Below are 24,500 nucleotides of genomic sequence, written 5' to 3'. Positions count from 1 at the left end.
AAAGGATTAGTAAAATATTAACTTATGGAATTTTGTTCTGGGAGAACTAAAACAGAAGCTAACCTATTATTGCAAAGAAAGTCTCTTAACTAAAACGTTAAATCTTGAAGAATATCTTTGCTATTTACTTTTATTATGTGTGCAGTTATTAAAAGGACATTTTTAGAGTATTTTTAGGCTTACAGCAAAATTGAGCAGAAAACACATAGACTTCCCATACACCCCACATGCCACTCACCTCTCCCCAGCCTCACCCACTATCAGTATCTCACACCAGAGTGTACATTTGTCACAATTGATCAACTTACATTGACACTTTACCACCCAAAGTCTATAGTTTACATTAGGGTTCACTCTGAATGTACATTAAGACAAATATATGACATGTACTCACCATTATCCTCTCATATAGAGTAGTTCCACCACCCTCAAAGTCCTCTGGGTTCTACCTATTCATCCCCCGCAACCCCACCTCCTGGAAACCACTGATCCTTTTACTGTCTCCATTGTTTTGCATTTCCCAGAATGCCATATGGTTGGAATCATACAGCATGCAGCCTTTCCAGACTAGCTTTTTTCACTTAGTAATATGCATTTAAGATTCCTCCATGTCTTTCCATGGCTTGATCATTTCTTTTTAGTGCTGAATAATAATCCATTGCCTGGATGTTCTACAGTTTACTTATCCATTCACCTATTGAAGGACATCAGGGTTTCTTCGAATTTTTGGCAATTACAAATAAAGTTGCTTTGGAACCAACCCAAATGCCCATCGGTGATAGACTGGATAAAGAAAATGTGGCACATATGCACCATGGAATACTATACATCCATAAAAGGAATGAGATCATGTTATTTTCAGGGAACACGGATGAAGCTGGAAACCATAATTCTCAGCAAACTAACACAGGAACAGAAAACCAAATGCCGCCTGTTCTCACTCATAAGTGGGAGTTGAACAATGAGAACATATGGACACGGGAAGGGGAACATCACACATCAGGGCCTGTCGGGGGCTGGGGGGCTAGGGGAGGGATAGCATTAGGACAAATATCTAATGCATGTGGGGTTTAAAACCTAGATGACTGGTTGATAGGCACAGCAAACCACCATGGTACATGTATACCTATGTAACAAACATGTACATTCTGCACATGTAACCTGGAACTTAAAGTAAAATAAAAAAATAAAGTTTAAAAATAAAGTTATTATAAACATTCATGCACAGGGTTTTTGTGGACATAAACTTAGGGTTCCATAAGTTTTCAGCTCATTTAGGTAAATACCAAAAACCTTGTTTGCTGGATTGTATAATAAGAGTACGTTTATTTAGTTTGGTAAGAAACCACCAAGCTGGGCCAGGTGTGGTGGCCTATAATCCCAGCACTTTGGGAGACTGAGGGGGGTGGATCACGAGGTCAGGAGATCGAGATCCTCCTGGCCAACATAGTGAAACCCCGTCTCTACTAAAAATACCAAAAATTAGCCAGGTGTAGTGGTGGGCGCCTGTAATCCCAGCTACTCAGGAGGCTAAGACAGGAGAATCGCTTGAACCTGGGAAGTGGAGGTTGCAGTGAGTCAAGATCGCGCCATTCCACTGCAGCCTGGACAACAAGAGCGAAACTCTGTCTCAAAAAAAGAAAGAAAGAAAGAAAGAAAATCACCAAACTGTCTTCCAAAGTTGCTGTACCATTTTCGCATTCTCACCAGCAATGAAAGAGACTTCCTATTGCTTTGTATGCTCACCAGCATTTGGTATTGTCAGTGTTCTGACTTTCGGCCATTCTAATAGGTATATAGTGGGATCTTGTTTTAATTTGCATTTTCCTGATGACATGTGATGTTGAGCATCTTTTCATCTGCTTATTTGCCATCTATGTATCTTGTTTGGAGAGGTTTCTGTTCAGATCTTTTGTCCATTTTTGATTGAGTTATTCATTTGCTTATCATTGAGTTTTAAGAGGGTTTTTTTTGCATATTTTGGATAAAAATCCTTTATCAGATATGTCTTTTACAAATATATTCTCCCAGTCTGTGATGTCTTTTATTCTCTAGGTGGTGTCTTTTGCAGAGCGGAAGTTTAAGCTTTAATGAAGTCCAGGATATCAATGTTTTCTTTCATGTCTGGTTTGTTTTTATTTGACTCATTATTTTCTTTCTCACTGCCCTTGATGACTAATAGGGACCTCTCCTCCTCTTTCTGTGCCCCAGTTGGATTATGCCATTTCTGTGGATCCTACACAATTGCCATGGGCATCATATGACATGGTGTTTACAGATGGGGTTTTGAAACTGAAAAGCAGCTGTACACCTATCAGGTGACATTACAAGTCTCTTGACAGTACACACACACACACACATACACAGAAACACACCACATGCACATATATATCCACATGCTTTTATTTCTTTCTTCTTTGGCCAGTGGGTTGTATTCATTATACTAATTAAAAAGAGACCATCCTTCTTTAAAAAACAAAAGAAAGAAAGAAAAATGTAATAAAGAGACCAATTTTTAGTTAGGTGCAGTAGCTCACATCTATAATCCCAAAGACTTGGGAGGTTGAGGTGGAAGGATCATTTCAGCACAGGAGATCAAGGCCGCAATGAGCCATGATTGCACCACTGCAAACCAGGCTGGGCAACAGAGCAAGGAAGACCCCAACCTGTTAAAAAGAGAGGAGAGAGAGAGAGAGACCATTTTTTTTGTATTACAGTTGACAGTAGCATTTGAAATCTAAGAGATAACCAGTAAATGTCATCTTTCATTCCAGAGGTTTTAGAAGGTTAACTTTCTCCGTCTCAGGGAGAAGTGTATCTATTTCAGTGCCCTCTGTCTCTGGAAGGTACAAAAATTCTCACATGTCTCAGGTTCCTCATGCCACTTCTTGGTCTATCTGTGCGCTTCCTTGTGAAATCTAGTTTTAGCAAGAACCCTGCTAAGTCAGTTTAGCCAAAACCTTTGATATCTGATCATCTTCCATCTTCCTCATCTTCAAGGTAAGGTTCCTCATCCTCCACCATCCCTTAGGTGACGTCTCATACCCTGATCTGTCTTCAGCAAGAATCCTGTTAGGTCGATTTAGCCACAATCCTCCTTACCCGGATGTTACCTCATAGTAATTTTCTATCCACTGCCCCCTCCCTGCTCCTTGACTGTAAGTTCTTACTTGCCCCTGCTGTGGTAGAACTTGACCCTGTCAACTTGAAATAATCAGAAGAATTAGAATCCAGCTTGAAAGAGGTTATTTAGGCTTTGAAAAGCTGAGAATATAGAATATCCTTCCAGGAAACACAGACTCCAGAGAAATGAGGTGGGTGCTCTGAAGTTAAAAATTAAGCTTTTGCTTATATAGGCAGAAAACAGAGAAGTTTAGTTCAATTATAACGTTTTCTATACAAGGTTAGTTTATGAGTTACAACAATTTAAATAATGACAGTTTGTTTTCTGTTTGTTTGCATTTTCTTCCCAATTTAAAACAGTATATTTAATATTGCATCTTTAGACAATATTATGTGATAGCCATAAAGCCTTTGTGTGAGAAAGGTAGGGAGAAAGTTTATCTAGAATGAAGATCCACAGTGAATAGGGAAGAGGTCTTCCTCAGGGCCTTTAAGTCATTTACACTTAATAGAACAACATAGGGAAGGAAGAAGGCTAATCTCTAATCAGAGAAACACAGGTTTCAATTGCCTGGGTTATGTTTGCCTGCTCGCCTGACTCAGGTCCCATAATCACATTCATTTAAGGGTCAAAATAATTTAAAGTTCCAAAAGCTTAGATTTTAAGTTACTTATTTTCACAAGCCCCATCTCCCCCATCACAAAATCTCACTGCCGTAGTTCCTCCACCAACCCTGATGGTCCTGAATAACATCTGCTTTACTGTGCTGTAACAAGCATCCCTGAATAATGTTTTCTTTAACAGAAGCACCAAGAACTATCTTTGTGATTTTGCAAGATTTTCCCAGTTTACATTCATCTCCTGCTTCAGGGTTTTCTTTCCATTTATTTTGACAAAACTACATGAAACTTGCAGTTAACTTTAACTGAGTAATTAAAGACAACAAAAAGCAAACAGAGCTGGAGACAGAGAGAAAAAGAACCCCAATGAATTAACTGTGGCAGCACCAAGCGATTTGATGTTTTCTGGCCTATAGGCCTGGCTACGGGGCACCTAGAACCCTCAGGGCTAGAAGTTCCAGCTGCCCATTGACTAAGCTCTAGGAAAGGAGAGGCAGGAGCAGAAGAGGGCGGGGAGGGGAAAGGAGAAGGGCAGCATGTGAAGCTCTAAAAGCTTCTGATTTATTTTGCTGAAGATCTAGTCATCAGCTATAGAAAGAAAGGTGTCATTTGGTAACTGTCATAACCAGGTAGTTTATGATAGCTCATATTACCTCTATCCCACTGTAATGAGAGTATTTATTTGAAGCTGTCTCTCCATCAATTACAGGGAAAGATCTTGAGAAAAAGACAATTTCATGTAACATCTTTCAATATATTTTATTCCATGGTACTTTAGAATTTCTGTTATATAGCAAATGGCATATTTAAAAAGTACCCTTTCTAAATTTCTGTTATTGGTATATAAGAATGCTGTTTTTGGGGTTGGTTGCGGTGGCTCATGGCTGTAATCCCAGCACTTTGGGAGGCCGAGGCAGGCGGATCACCTGAGGTCAGGAGTTTGAGACCAGGCTGGCCAACATGGTGAAAACCCCTCTCTACTAAAAATACAAAAATTAACCGGGCATGGTGGCGCACGCCTGTAATCCCAGCTACTTGGGAGGCTGAGGCAGGAGAATCACTTGAACCCAGGAAGCAGAGGTTGCTGCAGTGAGTGGAGGTTGCACCATTGCATTCTAGCCATCTCAAAAAATAAATAAACAAATAAATAAATAATGCTGTTTTTGTACACGATCTTATACTCAGTTGATAAACTCCTTCATTAGTTCCAAATAGTTTGTCTGTAGAACTTATTGCATATTCTAGTTAGAAAATCATGTCGTCTACAAACATGAAACTTTCATTGATTCCTTTCCTATTGTTACAGCTCTTATTTCATTTCCTTGCTTTTATCATACTGTCCAGACTTCTGCACAATGCTAAAAAGGAACAGTGACAGTGGATATTGTTGCCTTTTTCCTGTCTTTGTAATTTTCCTCCATTTAATGTGTATATTATGTATAAATAATGAATATATTTAATGTGGGCTTTCAGTGGACACGTGTTGTGATGTTTATGAAGTCTACATATATATACATATATACACACACACATACACACACACACACACACATTTTTTTTTGAGACAGAGTTTTGCTTTGTCACCTAGACTGAAGTGCAAGGGCATGATCTCAGCTCACTACCACCTCCGCCTCCCAGGTTCAAGCAATTCTCCGGTCTCAGCCTCCAGAGGAGCTGGGACTACAGGCAGCCACCACCACACCAGACTAATTTTTGTATTGTTAGTAGAGATGAGGTTTCATCATGTTGTTTAGGCTGGTCTCAAACTCCTGACCTCAAGCGATCTGCCCGCCTCAGACTCCCAAAGTGCTGGGATTATAGGCATGAGCCACTGGGCCCTGCCAAAGTCCCCTAATATTTATGTTGGTTTTAAAAGACCATGAATGATGTTGACTTGTACTAAACCTTGTTTATATATCTTTCAAGATGATCATATAGTTTTTCTTCTTTAGTCTGTTAAAGGGAGAAATTACATACAAATTCCCTCTTTCTCACCTCCCACTAATATCACAGGATGTGCCCTGTATTTTTCTTCATGCTTATAGAATAATCATTTGACAAGAGTATGCACACAGCCACACACACACACACACACACACACACTATCAGGCTAGACTAGAAGTATGTGTGATAACAAACCCCCAGCATCTCAGTGGTTTGTCGCCTAAACGTTTGTCTTGGTCATATAAGATCTGCACGCAAGGGGCAGCGGTTGTCCATGAGAAGGTGCAGCTATGGAGGCAGCTTCCTTGAATGCTTTCATTATTTCTCCATCCAAAGACTTTGCTTTTTACTAGAGAATGGGGGCGAAGCAGATTGGAGAAGTTCCCAGAGGCTTTTCCTTCCAGAACCTGGTGGAGTTGGTATGAGAAAGGTGCTATGTCTCTCAGAGACGAAGGAAACAGAACCACAGAACTGAAGAGGCACATCTAGGCCACTCATTTGGAAAGGGGGAGGGCTCAGCTTCCAAGGAACAGGCTCTCTGTTGCTTCTCACCTGGCTAGATATTTAAATAATTCAGCCTATTTCCCCCCAAACCTTGACAGCATGGCCTCATGGGAGAACATGTCTCTCCAACTGAGTCCATTCCTTCCCCTGTTCTAGGGGAAGGAATGAAAGGAATTCCGCGTTGTGGCACATCCCAGAATAGTTCCACCAGGTAAACACATTCTTTCCTAATAGAAATCTGTTGGGAAAAAATGATCTTTCTGAACAGTGGTCAACTGCTGTTGCTAAAATCGGAGCATGATTAGCGACAACTAAGTCCCCTCTCAAAAGTGTCATGTCCAAGCAGCAGACGGCACTATGGAAAGAACGGACAGCGTTGGAAGCATCTGCTCCTGGCTGGGAGTCGTAGGATGTCAGAGTCATGGGGCAGTCTCTGCCGCTGCTTCCCAGGCCTCACAGTAAAACAGTAACCGAGGCATCCTTGCCCCTCCTCAGCTTCCAAGCTGAATCACTGTGAAGAGATGGTGTTTCCACACTGATACATTTATTTCACTTCATTTATCTGAGGATGAAAGTGAGCTGCCGAAAGGTATCATTTATTAAAGTGGAAAATAGAATCAATGTCATTACCAGAGTATCCCTTATTTCAAGCACATTTTCAGTGTCAGACTTTCTCATCCAAACTTGTTTCCCAAGCACGGCGTTCCTCCATGTAATTAATATCACATGCTTATAGCTCAGCTGAAAAGCATTCTTGGCTATTTTGATAACATGAAACCTGGCAGTTACCAGTTGTGATTTACACGTGGTTGCAGTTGGAGATTTTTCTAAAATTACAATAAAATTTCTTTGTGGGGAAATCTGTTTTAAGGACTGGATTGGGGAAAGAAAATAAAAAAATAGAAGTGAACAACTAAGTGTGTCTATTCACCAAAGTGCATATAAGTTTATCAAGGCAACACACTGGCCTTCGATCGGAGCCACTTTACAAGGCAGGTGATTTATGGACAGCCAGGCCGTCCCCTGCAGTGAAGCGTGGGGCTTGAATGCTTAGGGACAGTCATGTGCTATTTTTAAAATGAAAAGACTATAACTTCACTGCGGTTTCCAAACTTATTGGATTATTTTACTCCTATGCTTTATTCCCTTCTTCACTGGTAATGTTGGTCATCTAAGATGAAACGGAAGTAACATTTTCCATGTTCATAAGTCTGACAAATTTTAGTTTACAAAATTCCTTTCTCTGCAGGTGGAGATTTGACACTGTACCTGAGTGGATACGGGATTTAATTGTTACCAGAGCCAAATCCAAGGCGGGAAGAATCCCATCTGAAGATCCCAAGGCACAGGTGTTCTAAGTGGCCTCAATCGTTGCATCCCATATAGAAGCAGCTGGCAGTCTCAGCGGCTGCTTTCAGGGGACTCCCCCAGAAGTCTAGCCAGTGCAGGGATGGGTCAGGGGACATTGCAGCAGCCCTGGACCGTTCGACAGATAGGGTTCTGAGCTTTGGGTCACTGTGTTACCAGCTAATTGAGGGACCGGAAGTTATGAAATTGCCTGATTTCACTATGACCTTTTCTCCATTACACACTGAAAATCACACACATCGAATGTCAGTGGTTCCAGGGTTCTTGAAGAATGTCTGTGTCTCCAATGAAACCCTCACTTCTCTGGGAGGGAATTCCCATTGAGTCTCCCTTGTAAGTAGGCATGGTGAATATGTCTTGCATTTGTCTGATCAGTATCTCTTCCTTTGTGGACCTTTTAGGAAAGATCAGTGTGGAAATCAATGAGCCTCCTATTGATATTCTGGGATGGGAACAAGAATAGCAGCCCATGGCAAGCTGTGGTGAAACAGCCAATCACGTTATTGTCAGTGGTCCCCTGGGATCACGTGCCTGTTATGGAGGAAGCAATGGAGCCAGGGGAGAAATGGACATCATCTAGAGGTTTGGACTTGGGGAAGTGCAACTCCATTGCTTTTAGTTGTAATAGCTGGAGGAGACTTCAGGTTATTTTCCACTGTAGAAAGGGTGGGTCTCCATTGTGAAGTTGTATTTATGGAAATAAGGAAGTATGTATGCACTGGGTGAGAAGAAGGGTAGGAGGGCTATTATAACCCTTGCCTTTTATGAGTTATGACCCTGCATCCCTTTTTTGAGCTGCCAGCCTGCTCTTTGTGATTTGGTGCAAGGCTTCCCACACAACCCAGTGCTGACTATAGGGGTGAACTTAGGACTAAGTTAGAGCACTCAGAATCTTTTTCCCTAGACATTGAATCTTGACCATAGATACACAGTGATGGATGGTGACTGCAGTTGTGGCCTTCAATGGCAATGTTTAAAGAGAAGGTCTGTGAACTCTTGCTGCTGAGATCTCTGAAACCAGAGCAGCCCTGTACCCTTTGTATCTCAAGGCCGGATGTGTTATGGGACCAACAAGTTCATATTCCACTGTGTAGTAGTAGGCCAATGCACTGAGACAGCCAGGAGGCAGCAGAGAAAGTGTAATGATTGCAGGGCTCCTAGCAAGGAGATGGGAGGAGACCCTCAAATCCATTTCCCCGAGAGTTCTGAGTTGCAGTTTTAAAGGGGATCTTGGAGGGTGAGGGGCTGGAAAATTGGGGTCATTGATTGGTCAGGGCGAGGAGGATGAAATCATCAGGATGTGGAGCCTGTGTGCTTTGGTGAATCAGTTTCTTGTGGGGTCCTTCAGACCTGCTGATGCTGGTGGTTTTAGTGGCACGCAGGATGTGAAAGTATATCTCAAAGGAAAACAACATTTCATAAGGTTCCAGTTGTTATCTCTAGAGCAGATAAGGGGATCTATAATCTTGTAACAGGGTCTATGTGATTCTAGGACAAGAAACAAACAACAACAAGGAAGCGTGTCAGAGAACAGGCCGCCCTCACGATCAATGCTGGGTGTGCTGCAAGCTTGTTTCAGTTTCATTTCTCTCCCTCCCTTCTTCCCTGATTACTTTAATGAAGTTTATTGGGATGGTTTCAGATGCTCAACTTTCCACATGATTAGGTGAGTGACCCAGAACCCTTCCAAAGAACCCTGTGGACTCAACCCTCTGCTTGAACAACATACAAGATAATATGAGACATTTATTTATTGAGGACCTTCTAAGCACCTGGCACTGTGCCAGATTCTTTCAGATATATAAAATTTCACTTTCTCCTGATGATTCCGGAAAGGAATGACGGCATCTTATGAAGCTGTAGCAGATGCTGTCCTGGCCTCACTCACATCTCTCAGACGTGTTGGAGTGCCCCGGCTGCTGCTCTGCACGTGTAGCTGAGGTCCTGGTGGAAAAATACCACCGGAGCTCTCTGAAGCTGGAGTGGAATAATTCTGGAGCGTGTGTTTTGTCTCCTTTCCCAGTGTCTCCCCATGGGGCTAAACTCTGGTCACCTGCTCCTGTTGCTGGTCTTGTGGCACACATGTGGCAGGATGTCACCCTTTCCCTGGGTTGTGTCCACTTTCCTTGTTGTGTTATTCATACTGTCCAAATAAAATGCTTTCACTCAAATCCCTGCCTTTGTGTCTGCTTCTTCAAGAAACCGAACTAAGTAAGATGGGGGCTTCTGGGACGCTTGGAAGATGCAGCTCAGGGTTGGTCCTGTGTTAATCCCTCTATCAATGCGAATCCACCTCCACTGTATGGATGAGAACACTGAGACACAGGAGAGGCGAGAACAACTCACCTGACATCACACAGTCAGTAGACACCTGGGATGGCAATTGGGGTTTACCCTTCATGGCAATGTTGATCCTTTTCCTGGCCCAGGGTGGCTTGACCTTTGCACTGTAGACATTCTGAGCTGGGTAATTCTTTGCTGTGCAGGGCTGCCCTGTGCATTGTAGGAGGTTTTCCTGCATCCTCTATGCACTAGATGCCAGGAGCATCCCACCCCTTATTGTGATAACTAAAAATGTCTCCCCAAAATTGCTGAATGTCCCCTTGGCAGGAGGGGAGGATTCCCCCTTGAGAACCACAGCCCAAGAGAGCCAGATTCCATAGGAAAAAGGGCAGTGCCCATCCTGACGGAGAGAGGCGAGTGACAGCACACGGACAGCCTCCTTATGGAGACTTTGATCCAATCTTGTATCTTCTGACTCCAAATCTGGCCCACTTTCCATTATGTAGGCTTCTTGGGATCAATTGTTCCATTGCCGTACTTGTTAGAAAGTTCTTTCCTGTTGAGCCCAAATCTGCTTCCCGGTAACTGACTTCATCAGCGTGCCCTCTGAAGCCATGCAGGAGTTCTAATCCTTTTCATGGGCTGCACTTCAACTATTTGAAAACAACTTGTGTGTCCCTGCCCTGCCCCTCCCTGCCCTGCCTCCCGCCAATCCCTCCCTGAACCTTTGGAGCATCCCCGTGGCTGCTTGGGCACTCAGAGGTTCACTCAATAACAAATTCAGCAACTACAACACCTACTATGTGCCAGGTGCTACCCTATGTCAGGAACAATTCTCAGACAGGGAATTCAAACTTCTTGGTTCCTTCTCAAACCTGCAAACAAGAATTGCCAGAGCCTGGAGTTCATGCATGTTAAAGCTTCGGAGGGATTTGGGCATAGTCTGCCTACAGTTAAGTCCAGCATTTAAAAGCCTTTGATCTACTGTGGTCTAGCTCCAGGCAATAGAGCTCTGATTTGTATCTTAAAGCAGCTATCTAAAAGTTGGCTTTGAAGAAAGTATTAAAAAGGAACTCTTTTTAAAAATTATTTATTTATTTATTTTGATTATACTTTAAGTTCTGGGGTACACATGCAGAATGTGCAGGTTTGTTACATGGGTATACACGTGCCATAGTGATTTGCTGCACCCATCAACCCGTCATCTACATTAGGTATTTCTCCTAATGCTACCCCTCCTCTAGTCCCCCACCCCCAACAGACCCCGGTGTGTAATGTGTCCCTCCCTGTGTCCTTATGTTCTTATTGTTCAACTCCCACTTATGAGTGAGAACATGCAATGTTTGGTTTTCTGTTCCTGTATTAGTCTGCTGAGGATGATGGTTTCCAGCTTCATCCATATCCCTGCAAAGGGCATGAACTCATCCTAAAAATAGGATGCTAGGTTAAAGAGGTACATGTTTCTATCAAGTCACACTTTCAGTAAAATAGCTTTTAAAAAGTTTATGCAAAAAAAAAAGCCTAGAAGTTGATACAAAAACAATGTTCATGAGGTTTCCTTCTCTAGATAGTAGAATCAAAGGAGATCAACATTTTTTCCTTTGTCCTTTGCTTCATTTTAAAGCTTGTAGAATGAATGCGTATGTGTGTCTATGTGTGTGTATATATGTATATAGATATACACACACATATTCATGTACATTGCCATTAGTTTTTAAAAGATTTTTGTAAAATTGTACTGATGGCCATCTTTTTGCTATTTCTCATAGGGACTGATGACACCTGGAAGAAATAAGTCACAGACATGCAGAATGCGATCATAGACTAGGAGCATTTGGGGAATAAGAAAGCATTAGAACGACAGAGCTAGAACAAATGCCGGGTCATCCCCCATCATTTAAGAAAGTGGGAAAGGTGATTTATATGGGACCACAGCACATCTAGATGAACATCCTGAGTGAAAAGTAACTGACATAAAGAACACAAAATAGTGACACCAGAGAAACGAGTACCAAGGGTGGGTACAAAAACATAAAAGGGCTTTTATATCTACTCAAGTTAAAACACCATTCATCCAACTCCCTGGTTGAATGTAGCCTATCACAAATGATTCTTTAATTCCCATTTGTCTGAGGCTTTACTTTACATGACCTATATTCTATTTTAAGGGTTTCTGAGCTTCACAAATGAGCACATGATTTTCCTCCTTCCCTTTCGACTGTCCCTTATTTCAATCACATAAATCACAATGGCTTACTTTTTCTTGGAAGAGGTTTTCTGATTTCCTCTTCTCTTTGCTCCTTCTAAATCCCCCGGATTCAGCGTTAAGCCTTTGACTCCTGTCCCTTCTCATGGATAGACATTCTCCTTTCTTCCTCCCAAAAGCATTCCTTTCCTCTTGGTAGATCCGTGAGTTCTTTCTGGCTGCCAGGATATGGGTCCTAGGCAGAGCCTGGGTGGGCATGTCCTCCCTGTGGCTACCGGAGTTTGGTAAATGAGCACAAAATTCGCAGGTCTGTGCAACTGTCCAACACCCACTTCTTTGAAAAGTGAATTGGAACTCTAATGTTTCCTACCACATCGCAGCTACTGGATGCCACAGGGGTAGCCTCTGTTCTGTTGCAGTGATATTCCTGAAACTTTTGAAGGGAATTCCATTTAATGTTGCTAGGACTGTGTGTGTGTGTGTCTGTGTGTCTCTGTGTGTCTCTGTGTGTGTGTGTGTGAGAGAGAGAGAGAGAGAGAGAGACAGATAGAGAGAGAGAGAAAGAGAATTCTAGCAAAGTAATGTGTCTATGAGGACTGGTAGATAATGCTACCCTAAATAACTTGGGCTTCCACTGGCTGGCTTTTGTTCATAAAATGCTAATCCTTTCAGGTGTAGACCTATATAAAACATTGGGGATTAAAGGTGCACAGAAGCTCCACTCTCTTCTGCTGCATAAGGTAAAGCTATGTTTAACAATTCAAAATTATTCTGGGCTTACTAACAACGAGTCATTTCCAACTCTTTATTAACTATGAACATGTGATGTAGATCATAGACGTGCTGAACTAATAACAGTCAGTAGACTATAGCAGTTCTTTTGCAGATGGCTTTTCAGAGCACAGCTGTCTTCGGGAAAAGTTAATTTATCACATCTACAGTGATGGAGAGGTCATCATTTCATTGCACAAGGAAAACTGTCCTTGGTATTTGACTGAAAATAGTTCTTTCCTTGCATGGAAAATGAAGATGCCTTAGATTGAATGTGCACGGTCCTATGGTGACAGGTTGAAATTCCGTATACAGCGTCACACTGTGTATTTCCTCTGTAACTTTGAAAACAATAACAACAGTTGATATCGCATGAGCAGGAGGCTTTGCATGGGCGACCCCTCTTAATTCCCACAACCATAGTATGAAGCAGTCTCACCGTCATCTACGTGATTTACTTGGATTGTACATGGCACAGGCAAGAGTCAAAGGCAGGCAGGTTTCTCACCACAGTGCTGAGACGTCTACACTGCGGACCCTCCAGATACTTTCTAACAACCAGTCTGCTATTTTCTAGGGGGAACAATCCACTTCCTGCAGCTGTGAGAATGTTGGAAAGAAGGAGCAAGTGAACGCCTGCAAGAGAAACAAATCCTCCTGTGAAGCAGAGCCTGGTAGAGCATTCTTGGCTGGCTTGGTGAGCTGGAAAATCGGGGCAAGTAGTTGATTATGTGATTCTAGAGTCAATGAAAATGCCACATTACTTCCACCACAATCTCATTGCTTTGAAATCTGTTGTGCGGACACGTGTGGGGCACACAGCCTCCCCCAGGTGTAGACAGAATTACCCACATGTTGGGGGCCTGGCACTCTTTCTCATGCTTTGTTCCCTGAGGGCAATTTCGTGCCTGCACGGCTGGATTTAGTGCTGGTCTTAGGTGAGCTAGTCAGTCGTGGCGTGGCTGGCATGTCCAGTTTCCACCCTCAGTTGGATGGAACCTCAATGTGATGGGCAACTCCTGTGTGTGAGGAATAAACCCAGGACAGTAAACACAGATGAGAACCATTTACATTTTGTAAAAGGGACTAGAAAATGTCACTGTGATGGTGTAGACTTCAGATACACAAAACATGATGAGAAATGTCAGGACAAAGCAGGCATAGAAAAACAAGTCAGAACCAAGGCAACGTGGGCTGCGTCCTGCCTGCTGAGTAAGAATGGAGACTTGGGCTGGATGGCCCATCCTGGCTGTGACTCCTGGCATCATCCCTGGCCAGCTGTGCTTGGTCTTGTGCTGGTTTTTAATCTCTCTGAGCCTGAATTTCTCTCATCTGAGACAAGGCGTCATGCCAGTGTCTACCTTATAGGGTTTTTGTGAGGATTCAATGAATACACATCAAGCCCTTCAAGAACTATGCGCAGCAACAATGTGAGAATTCCTCCAGCAATGTCAGGCATCGTATTTTAGGACCAATCAATGATCCCAATAGCTAGGTCTCTTGTTCTGGACCAGGTACCATTTCCTGCACTTTAATAATCACATTCACTCTTCTGTTTCTCACGGCAGCCTTGGGAGGTAGGCAGATATTATGATCGCCTTTTCGCTGATGAGGAAATGGGCCCTGAGGGACTGAGTGAGTTGCCCAGTGTTAGAGAGGGAGCCAAGTCGAGCTCCTGGCCCCGGTCCCAGTGCTTTCTACTGTCTTGCAATAGAGCCTCAGAGGAAAGCAGAGCAGCCTTGTGTTGGCTCCAAATCCCAGCTTCTAATCCATGATGTCATTAACCCCAGAATCCACACGTACCCCCAGTGGTATGCAAGTCTGGACAGATTTTATGATTCAATTCCAGAAGTTATTAGAGATACAGTATGGAGTTCCAGAACTTAGTGATGGGCTACAGTATTTGGAGTGGGGAGGAGGATGGCAAAGAATAACTTTTCAAAAGAACAAGAACTTGCTGTAGGCCCCTGAGCAACATAAAACTGGTTTTCAGGCCAAAGCTGCTGTTTTGGCATTTCTTCATGCACATAGGTTCAGTAATGCTGAATGGTTTCTCTGCATCTTGCTCTGCAAAGCCAGGATAACAGGTCCTTGGGTGGCTGCTTTGCTCACTCAGGGAACTAAGCTGAAAAGCAGGCGTTCTTTTCAGCTAAGATAAACTACACCTTTCGGAGCCCTCCGGGAATGTCTTGGGCTGAGCGACTCGGGCCTTGTCCAGCTTTTTCCTCTCAGCAGGCTCCGGCTATGGACGTGTGTCTGAGCTCCGCGCAGCAGCCTGGGCGCCGGGAGGAAGGACTGAGCTCCCCGGGTGGCTGGTTAGAGGCTGAGAAGAAGGGGGCTTCGCAGAAAGACAGCACCGGGGCAGCCCTAGAAGGTAACCTCCTTCTTCACCACTTCAACAGTTGTCCTCAGTTGCTTTCCTGGCGATGACATATTCAAGTAAATTTCAGTGACAAGAATTTCCATTTCCTTTTAACACTAGATTTTTTACTATAATGAAGCTTAGCAGAAAAGTGCTGTTTTGCAAGCATAAACATAATTCCTGTTTTTTCATTATTTACTTTTAAAAGTAATTCCTGTTTTTTCATTATTTACTTACCAAAGTTCACACATTTGTTTTTATTGCATGTATAGATTTAAGCTTGCTATATTTTTGTAACAAGAACTTAAAAGAAGAAAAAAAAATCTAGGTTCGTTTCTGCTTTTCCCCAAAATACATTCTTGGCAGCTTTGTCATATAGCGAATCTTTAGAAATCAAACTGTATTTTCCCATTAGGACAATGTAACAGTTTAGGGTTACATTTCTGGGCATGGATTCAGTTGTAAATAAATAATAGACATAACAAATAATATAATAAAAGCCAAGATGCAGCATTTACAGTGTTTATAATTAAAGGTGGTAAAAAATACATCCCAATTCTAATAAATGAGAATGTTGTCTATTTTTACTGAATTGTTTACATAAAAATGCAACTCTACCTTATCTGAAAATCTGATCTCTCTAAAACTATCAGAATAGCACAGATAGAATAAATGAAAATATTTCAGGTGTAATAAACATACATTTCTTTATTGTTGCAGAACCTCACAGGGTCTTATGAGAGAATACATGTATGTCTATATTTCCTTGCAATGTTGATTGGAAAAGTGTAGCTGTCAAGCTTAATATTTGTCAGTTTATTTACCTGTGAAATGATGAGCCATTCAAAATCAGCCTACTTACTCTTCCTAGTCTCTAGAGAAAAATAAGTCCCCAGATGGTGACATATGGGAGGAGGGACAGGCATGGCCTGGATGAGAGTGGGGCAGGGCAGGGAAGCGGCAGGGGCTGGTACAGGTCCCTGATACTCTGAGCCACCACCCAGCAGTGTGCTGGTGATGGCTTGTACTGGCACCTGAATTTCAGTAATTTTTTTGTAGCTGGTTGTTATATATAACCATCATTCAAATTTAAGTTAGAATCTTATTATTAAATAGATTATATTAAAGACAAAGGATATTAAAGACAAAGGTATATTAAAAGCGAAGTTGATAAATACTCAAAAGTCATCATCAATTATTCTATTACCTCTTCCTAATATCTACACTCTCGAGGGTAATCGTGTCTATGGTGCCTGTATGGTAGGAACACTACACAGCGGCGAGGTACTGCACGTCTTTCCCCAGCGACGTCATGCTGCTTCTCTGAAATCGGCATGGTGGGATTAATGGTTATTAAACATTAATTACCCTATTCTTCGGCCTTCCTCCTGCCTCTGAACCAGAATTCAGAGTCAGTCTCTCAGTTCTGTGTGGTAGGAGCTGGGATTCTGTTAGATGTCGGTGGCTTCCCAAAAGAGGTGGGGAGAGCTACAGGGCTCCCTCCTTTTTCTACAACCTCCCTACAGCCTCCTACCAGGGCAGGTGACAACAAAGGACAAGGTCTCAGGACTGAATTGGCTACTTTTATTAGAGGGGTCTTGCAAGTTCACTGAGGTCCCAGGTTTCTGGAAGCTCACCTTTTTTGTCAGGGCAGAGAATTCTCCTTCAAAGCGGTAGAACATACTAAATCAAAGTCCCAGGCGAAAACAACACTGTGAAGGGCCGAAGACACCCGTGATACTAATTTACAAATGAGTCACTTCATTCCCGTTTTTTTCAGTGTGCTGCACACTGATACTTTTGTACTATACAACAAAAAACGAATTTCTAGATAAATTAAATGAAAATATATAGAGACATAGAAAATACAAGCTCCGCGTTTTGTTCGTGGATTTAACAGACATGGTCAAATGGTCATGACTGTTTCTAAAGGCTCACTCCAAATCCCTCTACTTACTGTGGAGCTGTTACTGGCATTTGCAGAGCAGTGGCATGGAACTGTTCCAGTGTGTATGGCATGAGTGACACCTGAAACACCCAGAGGCCCTGCCCCTGACCTGAGGGATGCTCTGCTGACCAGGTTTCTCCCAAGACCCACTTCCCTTTGCCTCGTATTCACCTCCTTCTGCCTTCCACCTTGAGTGCCTATTTCAGATTAAAACACTTCCAATGTTCACCGGCTGCCTCCTCTACCTTTGTCCAAAGCCCGTATTTTACCTCCTGTTAAACGTTTTACAGTCATATCCCAGGCCACAAAGGCAGGTTTCGTGCAAACAAAACTGACCTTCCTCCCCGCCAGTCTCCACACTGTTAATTCTTTCCCAACGCTGGGACCAACACCTTTTCCTCTGCTCCTGATCCTTCTTCTGTACACTTTGACTCACTGCTCTTTTTACTCCCAAACACTCTGGAAAACCTGCAAACACTTGTGATCCCTTGGTGTCGGCCCGATCAGGTGCTCTTTTCCTCTCATTTTATATGTCATTTGAGAGCTGCTAGCGTGGGTCATGGGTTTAAAGGAGTATTTAAAGCAATAGTAACTTAATAGCCAGAGCTCAGTTGACATCCTCCCCCAGGGATGTGGGGCTGGCTGGGCTTGGGTGGCTTCTACCTTTTGAGCAGCAATTGTAGGAAAGATTGAAGGAACACGCTCCAGCCAACATGTGGGAATGTTACTTCACTTCAAGACCTAAAAATAGGCAGGTCTGGCTGGGCGCGGTGGCTCATGCCTGTAATCCCAGCACTTCGGGAGGCCAGGGCATGTGGATCATGAGGTCAGGAGTTTAAGACTAGCCTGACCAACATGGTGAAACCCTGTCTCTACTAAAAATACAAAGATTAGCTGGGCGTGGTGGCACACACCTGTAATCCCAGTTACTCAGGAGGCTGAGGCAGGAGAATCGCTTGAACCCGAGAGGTGGAGGTTGTGGTGAGCTGAGATTGTGCCACTGCACTCCGGCCTGGGCAACAGAGACTCTGTCTCAAAAAGGGGGGAAAAAATGCAGGTTTGTGTTTACCTAGTTGCTCTGTATCCAGACAGCTCATTTGTGCAATTTTGCTGGTAAATTCGCCGTTTTTCCATCAGCAAAACATATGGTGGGGACGGATCCACACCTCTTCTGTCCTCCCCTAAATAAAGAAAGGGCCCAGAGCATTCTCTGGCATTTTGTCATGTGACAAAAATGTCACATCCAAATTTCATGTCCCCGTCATCCCATGTAATTCAATTTTGTGCCAATTTGCAGGCGTTCTCCTTGATAGCATCATCCCCTGTGTTTAGGGAAAGGTCGCTCAATCTAATGCCGTCTTACAGTTGTACCAAGTGTGTCTTTGCACTGGATTTTAACAAATCATGAACTCCAGTTTATTTTTCTACTTCACAGAATCCAACAGGATAGAAGCATCTCTTCACAGCCTCCAGAAATTTGTTCCTACAGATTACGCCAGCTACACTCAGGAGCATTATCGGTTTGCAGGAAAGGAGATTGTCATCCAGGAATCCATAGAGAGTTACGGAGCGGTGGTGTGGCCAGGGGTGAGAGAAGTGTCACGTTTGTGATGTCAGGATTTCTGGAGATAACAATTCCGTACTTCCGAGTTGCCTTGGACAATTTGTTAAGTTCCTTCATATCCTGTGCTTCTCAATTTGAGAAGCCCCTGGGGGTGTTGGTGGTGGGCTTGGGATCAGCAAAAACAGTATTTCTTTCAGAAACACTGGTTTTACTTTAAGCTCTGTTTCTTGAAACATTATTTTTATATTAAATAAACTCAGCTATATGAGGAAGTGAATGCAAAACTTATATACATTGTTAAGAAAAAACCCAGAGATTTAGAGTTTAGATATTGCAGTGGGCATCTCCGAGACATGCCCGTCAACCCTCAGACATTCATCTCTCTCTCTCTCTCTTTTTTTAAATTTTGAGACGGAGTCTCACTCTGTCGCCCAGGCTGCAGTGCAGTGGCACGATCTCGGCTCACTGCAACCTCCACCTCCTGGGTTCACGCAATTCTCTTGCCTCAGCCTCCCGAGCAGCTGGGACTATAGGTGTGTGCCACCACGCCCGGCTAATTTTTGTATTTTTAGTAGAGATAGAGTTTCACCATATTGGCCAAGCTGGTCTCCAACTCCTGGCTTCAAGTGATCCGCCCACCTTGGCCTCCCAAAGTGCTGGGATTACAAGTGTGAGCTACTGCTCCCGGTCACCAGCCATTCATCTCTTTTCCATGGGGGCTGTGTCGGTAGGGACGTTTGGAAGCATGACTTTGCGGCATGTTACCCCTGTCACAGCCCTGAGAGGATGGCGCTGAAATGAGGGCAGTCCTCTGGATTTTGAGTCAGAAAAGCTGCCATTTCCGGGCTGGGTGGTCACAAATGTTCACTTCACCTCCATTTGCCTTCATTTCCATGTTTAAAACCTAGGGTGGTGGTAATGTCTACAGCACTCCTGACGTGGTTGTCAGAATTGTGAGAATTAATTTCAGGTTGTGAGATTAAATGAAGTCCTAGTGTAAGCTCAAATGAGCTGTCCTCATTAAAGTAATATTCTTGCCACCTTCAGCTGAGGAAATGGGGATGCGGGCCCATATGCTGGCGTGGTAAAGCTCCCGACTGGGGTGCAGGGCAGAGCCAAGTTGGGCAGTGGCCCTCGGAGCCAGCGCTGTCGCTTTTCCCACTGCAGATGTTGTCAGCTTAGAAAGGCTCCAGATCAGAATTTCTCAATCTGCAGTCTTGTTAAAATGCAGATTCTGATTCAGGAGTTCCAGGGTGGGGCACATTTCTTACACATTGCCAGGTGATGTGTATCTGCTGGGCCAGGGCCGCCACACTGAGTAGTCCTGGTTAGTGGTTCCATAGGGCTCCCTCAGGTCATCTGGTGATGACACAGGATGGGGAGAAGGGTAGCCAAAGGGCTCCAGGCTCTTAGAGTGTCGACCTTCACTCACTCCCAAACAGGGAGCTCTATTTTTACACCTTATGCATATAATTTCCTTCAACCAAAGGCTTTTCTTTGCCTTAAAAACAAGTTTGAAAATCATCAAACTACTCACAGCTTCCTATTGTAACACATTTGGCAAATAGACGATAGCAGTGGTGTAGCGATAAAGTGGTGTAGTAAGAGATAAGAGGCCGGGCATGTGGCTTACGCAGTAATCCCAGCACTTGGGGAAGCCGAGGCAGGAGGATTGCTTGAGCTCAGGAGTTTGAGCCCAGCCTGGGCAACATAGTGAGACCCCATCTCTCTTTAAAAAAAAAAATAAAAACGAAGAGATCAGAAATTGAAAAAAGACTATTTGTCCACCTGACTGTTTTATTCTGAACAAGGTATCATTCATGTACCAAACACTAGCCTCTCACGAAACCTGTTTCCTGAAAGCTGCATAAGAAGGGTATCTAGAGTGGGATGGCACCATTTTCCTGTGCGACTTCAGGTGCAACTCTGTGAAAAGATCCCTTCGGAGTTTGCTAACAGGACTAGGGGCTGGGGGGAATGTTTACAATGTCAAAAGACATAGCTGTTCCCGAGAAAAGCTTGATCTCCAGATGACACCCTGGGGTCAGCCCCTCACAGAGCAGGGCACCAGGAAGGATGCCTGCAGCCATCTCCAGAAAGTTTCTCAGAGCTGCCCTCTGAATGGCTCCAGGTGACACTCTCTTCCTGATATTGACCTCCTCCCCCCCAGCCCCCACTACAAATACTACTCTTCTTTCCTTAAGGACCAAATAACTCCTTTCTTTAAAACTTCCCTTCTAGACTCTGGAGCTCCTTGCAGTGTGCTGCGGTTGGTGCTGTTTATGTCACACCCATGTTGCTATTTCACCCACCACCCTGGCCTTCCACACCAGCTGGCTTCTCCCCGGCCCCTTGAAGTCGGCCCTGACTCCTCGGCAGCTCTGTGGTGATCCCTCTCCCCTCAACCTGCTGTACGCTTCCTCTACAGCACTTACTTCCCCAGAATGCAGTTTGTAATTGGCTGACATGGCCCCCAAGCCCCACTACTGAGTTCCCAGACAGTAGAGATGACTGCGTCATATTCATCTTTGCTTGTAGCAGTTCAATATGAACAGATGAAGATGAAATGGAGTGACACACAGGATCAGGTTGGCTACTAAACCTACCACTGGTGATCCTAAGAGTGACACATCTCAAATCATCCTGGTTGCCCCCACTCCAAACTGGGCCCCAAATAGAAAGTAGAGTCCAGAGGAAGATGGGGGCATATCGTTAGCTAGGGCCTAAATGTGTAAGTAAATCATAGAGTTCATTATTTTTTTAAATCTCAGTGTTCACATTCCTCACTCTAGGTTATTTATACTCAAATTTAAGTAACTTTGTCATTTCTTCTCATAACTCTTCCTAATCTCTCCATTCCAGGGCACTGCTGGTTGATTCCTCATGGCCATAAATGTAAACACCTCAGCAATCAATGCAAATCAAATACCCTTTACTCTTTGTGGAAAGGTTAGAGGAAGGTGGAGGCAGAAGAGAATGAATAAAGAAGAAAGGGATGTTTGATTTCCTGTATAAAAAACTAACAATATTTAGTTATATATTGTTATATATATAACTAAACGTTGATATATAAAACATTTTATATGTATTATATATAAAATTTATATTGTTATATATATAAATGTTGATATATAAAACATTTTACATGTATTATATATAAAATTTAGTTATATATTTATATATAACTAAATGTTGATATTTATATATTATATATAAAATTTAGTTATATATTGATATATAACTGTTGATATAGAAAACATTTTATATCTAATATATAAAATTTAGTTACATATATTGTTATATATAACCAAATGTTGATATATAAAACATTTTATATATATTATACATAAGATTGTTATATATTTTTATATATTTAAATAAATGTTGATATATAAAACATTTTATATATATTATATATAAAATTTATATATTATATATAACTAAACATTGATATATAAAACATTTTATGTATTATATATAAAATTTAGTTATATATTGTCATATATATAACTGTTGATATATAAAACATTTTATACTATATATAAAACTTATATATTGTTATGTATATAACCAAATGTTGATACATAAAACATTTTAAAAAATCTCCTTGCTACTACTCAAAGTGGGTCCATGGGCCAGCAGATGAGCATCATGTCAGGGCTTGTTTAGACGTGCAGGATCTTGAGTCCCACTCTTGACCTACTGAATGAGGATGTGCATCTTTAACAAGCTATCCAGGGGATCTTTTTGCACACTGAAGTCTGAGAAGCAATTTCTGAACAGTCTGTTTCTTAGAAGAACCACATTTTAAAAAGTCACTAACCCGTTGTTCAATATGGCAAAGCACTAGCCAACCTGAATTTTGGTAAAGGAGTCAGGAAAGAGGTGTTCAAGTTTATAAAATGACATTTAAAAAAAATTATTTCTATAATTTAAAAAACTGTCTTACAAGAAAGAATTCTAACATAAAACAACATTCTTAAAGCAGCTGGAGACCTATGATTAAACCAGTGGAAGAAGTTGCTGTTTTTTCAGCCCAACATTGCCCTGATTTGAAAGAGCTAAGCTGATCTACCATTCTTCCTATGCTTTGGAGATTGAGCAAATCTGATGGAGGCAATTTTAACAAATCTGTTTCCCCAGTTCCTTAGATGCAATTTATTATTACTTCTTTATTTCAAGAGGTCTATATATGGCATTGAGTGTACATTTGGGTTCTGATGAATATAAACTGAACATATATAATAACATGTCTTTTAGTATTTAAATTTGGGTGCCAGAAAGGGTTGCTACTGACTTCCAACGTTCCAATGCCCACATGAAAAGTTATAATTATTTTTCAGGCTACGGCTTTGTGTCAGTATTTGGAGGAACATGCCGAGGAACTGAATTTCCAAGATGCAAAAATACTTGAAATTGGTGCTGGACCAGGCCTTGTTTCCATTGTGGCCAGTATTTTAGGTTTGTTTATTCCTGACCTACTATCCAGACCTTTACTGTAACAATAACAAGTGCTTACTCTATGACAGGCTGTGGTTTAGGTGCCTGGCCCTGACTTCACTCAGTGACTCTCCCAAAAATGTCATGCAGCAGGAATTACTGCTGTTATCCACAGAGATAACTGAGTCTCAGAGAGGTTAATCAACTCCAATCAACCAGTTTCCATGGGACGAAGTTGAGTCCAGAGGCATGACTCAGTCTCTGTTGTCAATCTCGGGGGTGGGGTGAGGTGGGGGAGCTACTGACCTCAGGTGGTTGGAGGCCAGGGAGGCTGCCCAACATCTTACAGTGCACAGGACAAGACCACCCACAAGGAAGAATTAGCCAGCCCACATTAGGTCAAACATGTCCAGCCCACCCACCAATAGAGCCAAGACTAAGGAATCCAGTTGTTTCTTGCGTCTCTCCCTGTGTCTATGTACACTGTGGTTGCCCAGATGTTTCCAGGTCATTGTTGCAATTTTTCTTTCTCTCTTAGGAGCTCAAGTCACAGCAACAGATTTGCCTGATGTCCTGGGAAACCTTCAATACAATCTTTTAAGAAACACACTACGATGCACAGCACATCTGCCTGAAGTGAAAGAACTGGTATGGGGTGAAGACCTGGACAAAAACTTTCCCAAGTCAGCTTTTTACTATGATTACATCCTAGCCTCGGACGTGGTCTACCATCACTACTTCCTGGACAAGCTGCTCACCACCATGGTGTACCTTTCTCAGCCAGGGACGGTGCTGCTTTGGGCAAACAAGTTCAGATTCAGCACTGACTATGAATTTTTAGATAAATTCAAGCAAGTTTTTGACACAACACTGTTGGCTGAATATCCAGAGTCATCAGTCAAACTTTTTAAGGGGATACTAAAATGGGACTAAATCCAACAAAATGCCTTTCACAACGTTAGTGTGTCTTTTGAGCGATGTGTTAGAAATTGCTTTGTTAATAAAGACTTCTTTTATAGGATTCAGAAGGTAGTGCATACAAACAACTTGTATACTTGGAACTAATGTAACAATACTGCAGAAACTTTCTAAGATAACTTAAGATTATCTGGTTAATCTAAATATCTAAAAAGAAAAACTATAAAAACATGAAAAGTAGCTTTGTTGGTTCCAACGAAGTTACATGTTTAATAGATCTTATATGGATAAATTAATAAGTGAATTTCTTCCCTGTTTCTGCTATAGAGCATATGTTTAAACTTGTCAATATACTGCTGTCACATGATTTTTGAAACTGGGCTTGACAGAGTCACTATATCTTAGCTTGAAGACTCTACTTTTGCAGATTTTTAACTGCAGCAAAAAG

The 24,500-nt window shown here is 42.4% G+C and overlaps 1 protein-coding gene and 1 long non-coding RNA gene across 3 annotated transcripts; one reads left to right on the top strand and one right to left on the bottom strand.

Annotated features, from left to right (window-relative positions):
• Positions 1-12,840: 12,840 nt before the first annotated feature.
• Positions 12,841-17,631, bottom strand: LOC141408906 (uncharacterized). The gene is made up of 2 exons (XR_012426492.1): positions 17,467-17,631; positions 12,841-15,240 (listed from the first exon to the last, which is right to left on the bottom strand). It is a non-coding gene; the product is annotated as an uncharacterized lncRNA (long non-coding RNA).
• On the top strand, positions 13,401-24,204 carry METTL21C (methyltransferase 21C, AARS1 lysine). 2 transcript variants are annotated; one of them, XM_065533456.2, is made up of 5 exons: positions 13,401-13,517; positions 15,056-15,194; positions 18,566-18,717; positions 23,038-23,155; positions 23,673-24,204. In XM_065533456.2, exons 2-5 carry the CDS (start codon positions 15,065-15,067, stop codon positions 24,065-24,067), a joined length of 795 nt encoding a protein of 264 aa, XP_065389528.1. In that variant the 5' UTR covers positions 13,401-13,517; positions 15,056-15,064; the 3' UTR covers positions 24,068-24,204. The 2 variants fall into 2 exon arrangements, with proteins under 2 accessions (XP_065389528.1, XP_015294979.3); XM_015439493.4 differs by lacking the exon at positions 13,401-13,517 and having other exon boundaries at positions 14,826-15,194.
• The last annotated feature ends 296 nt before the right edge of the window (positions 24,205-24,500 follow it).

Source organism: Macaca fascicularis, chromosome 17 (assembly GCF_037993035.2).
Source record: "Macaca fascicularis isolate 582-1 chromosome 17, T2T-MFA8v1.1".
Classification (NCBI taxonomy): Eukaryota; Metazoa; Chordata; class Mammalia; order Primates; family Cercopithecidae; genus Macaca; species Macaca fascicularis.
This window is presented reverse-complemented; position numbering and strand designations above follow the sequence as displayed.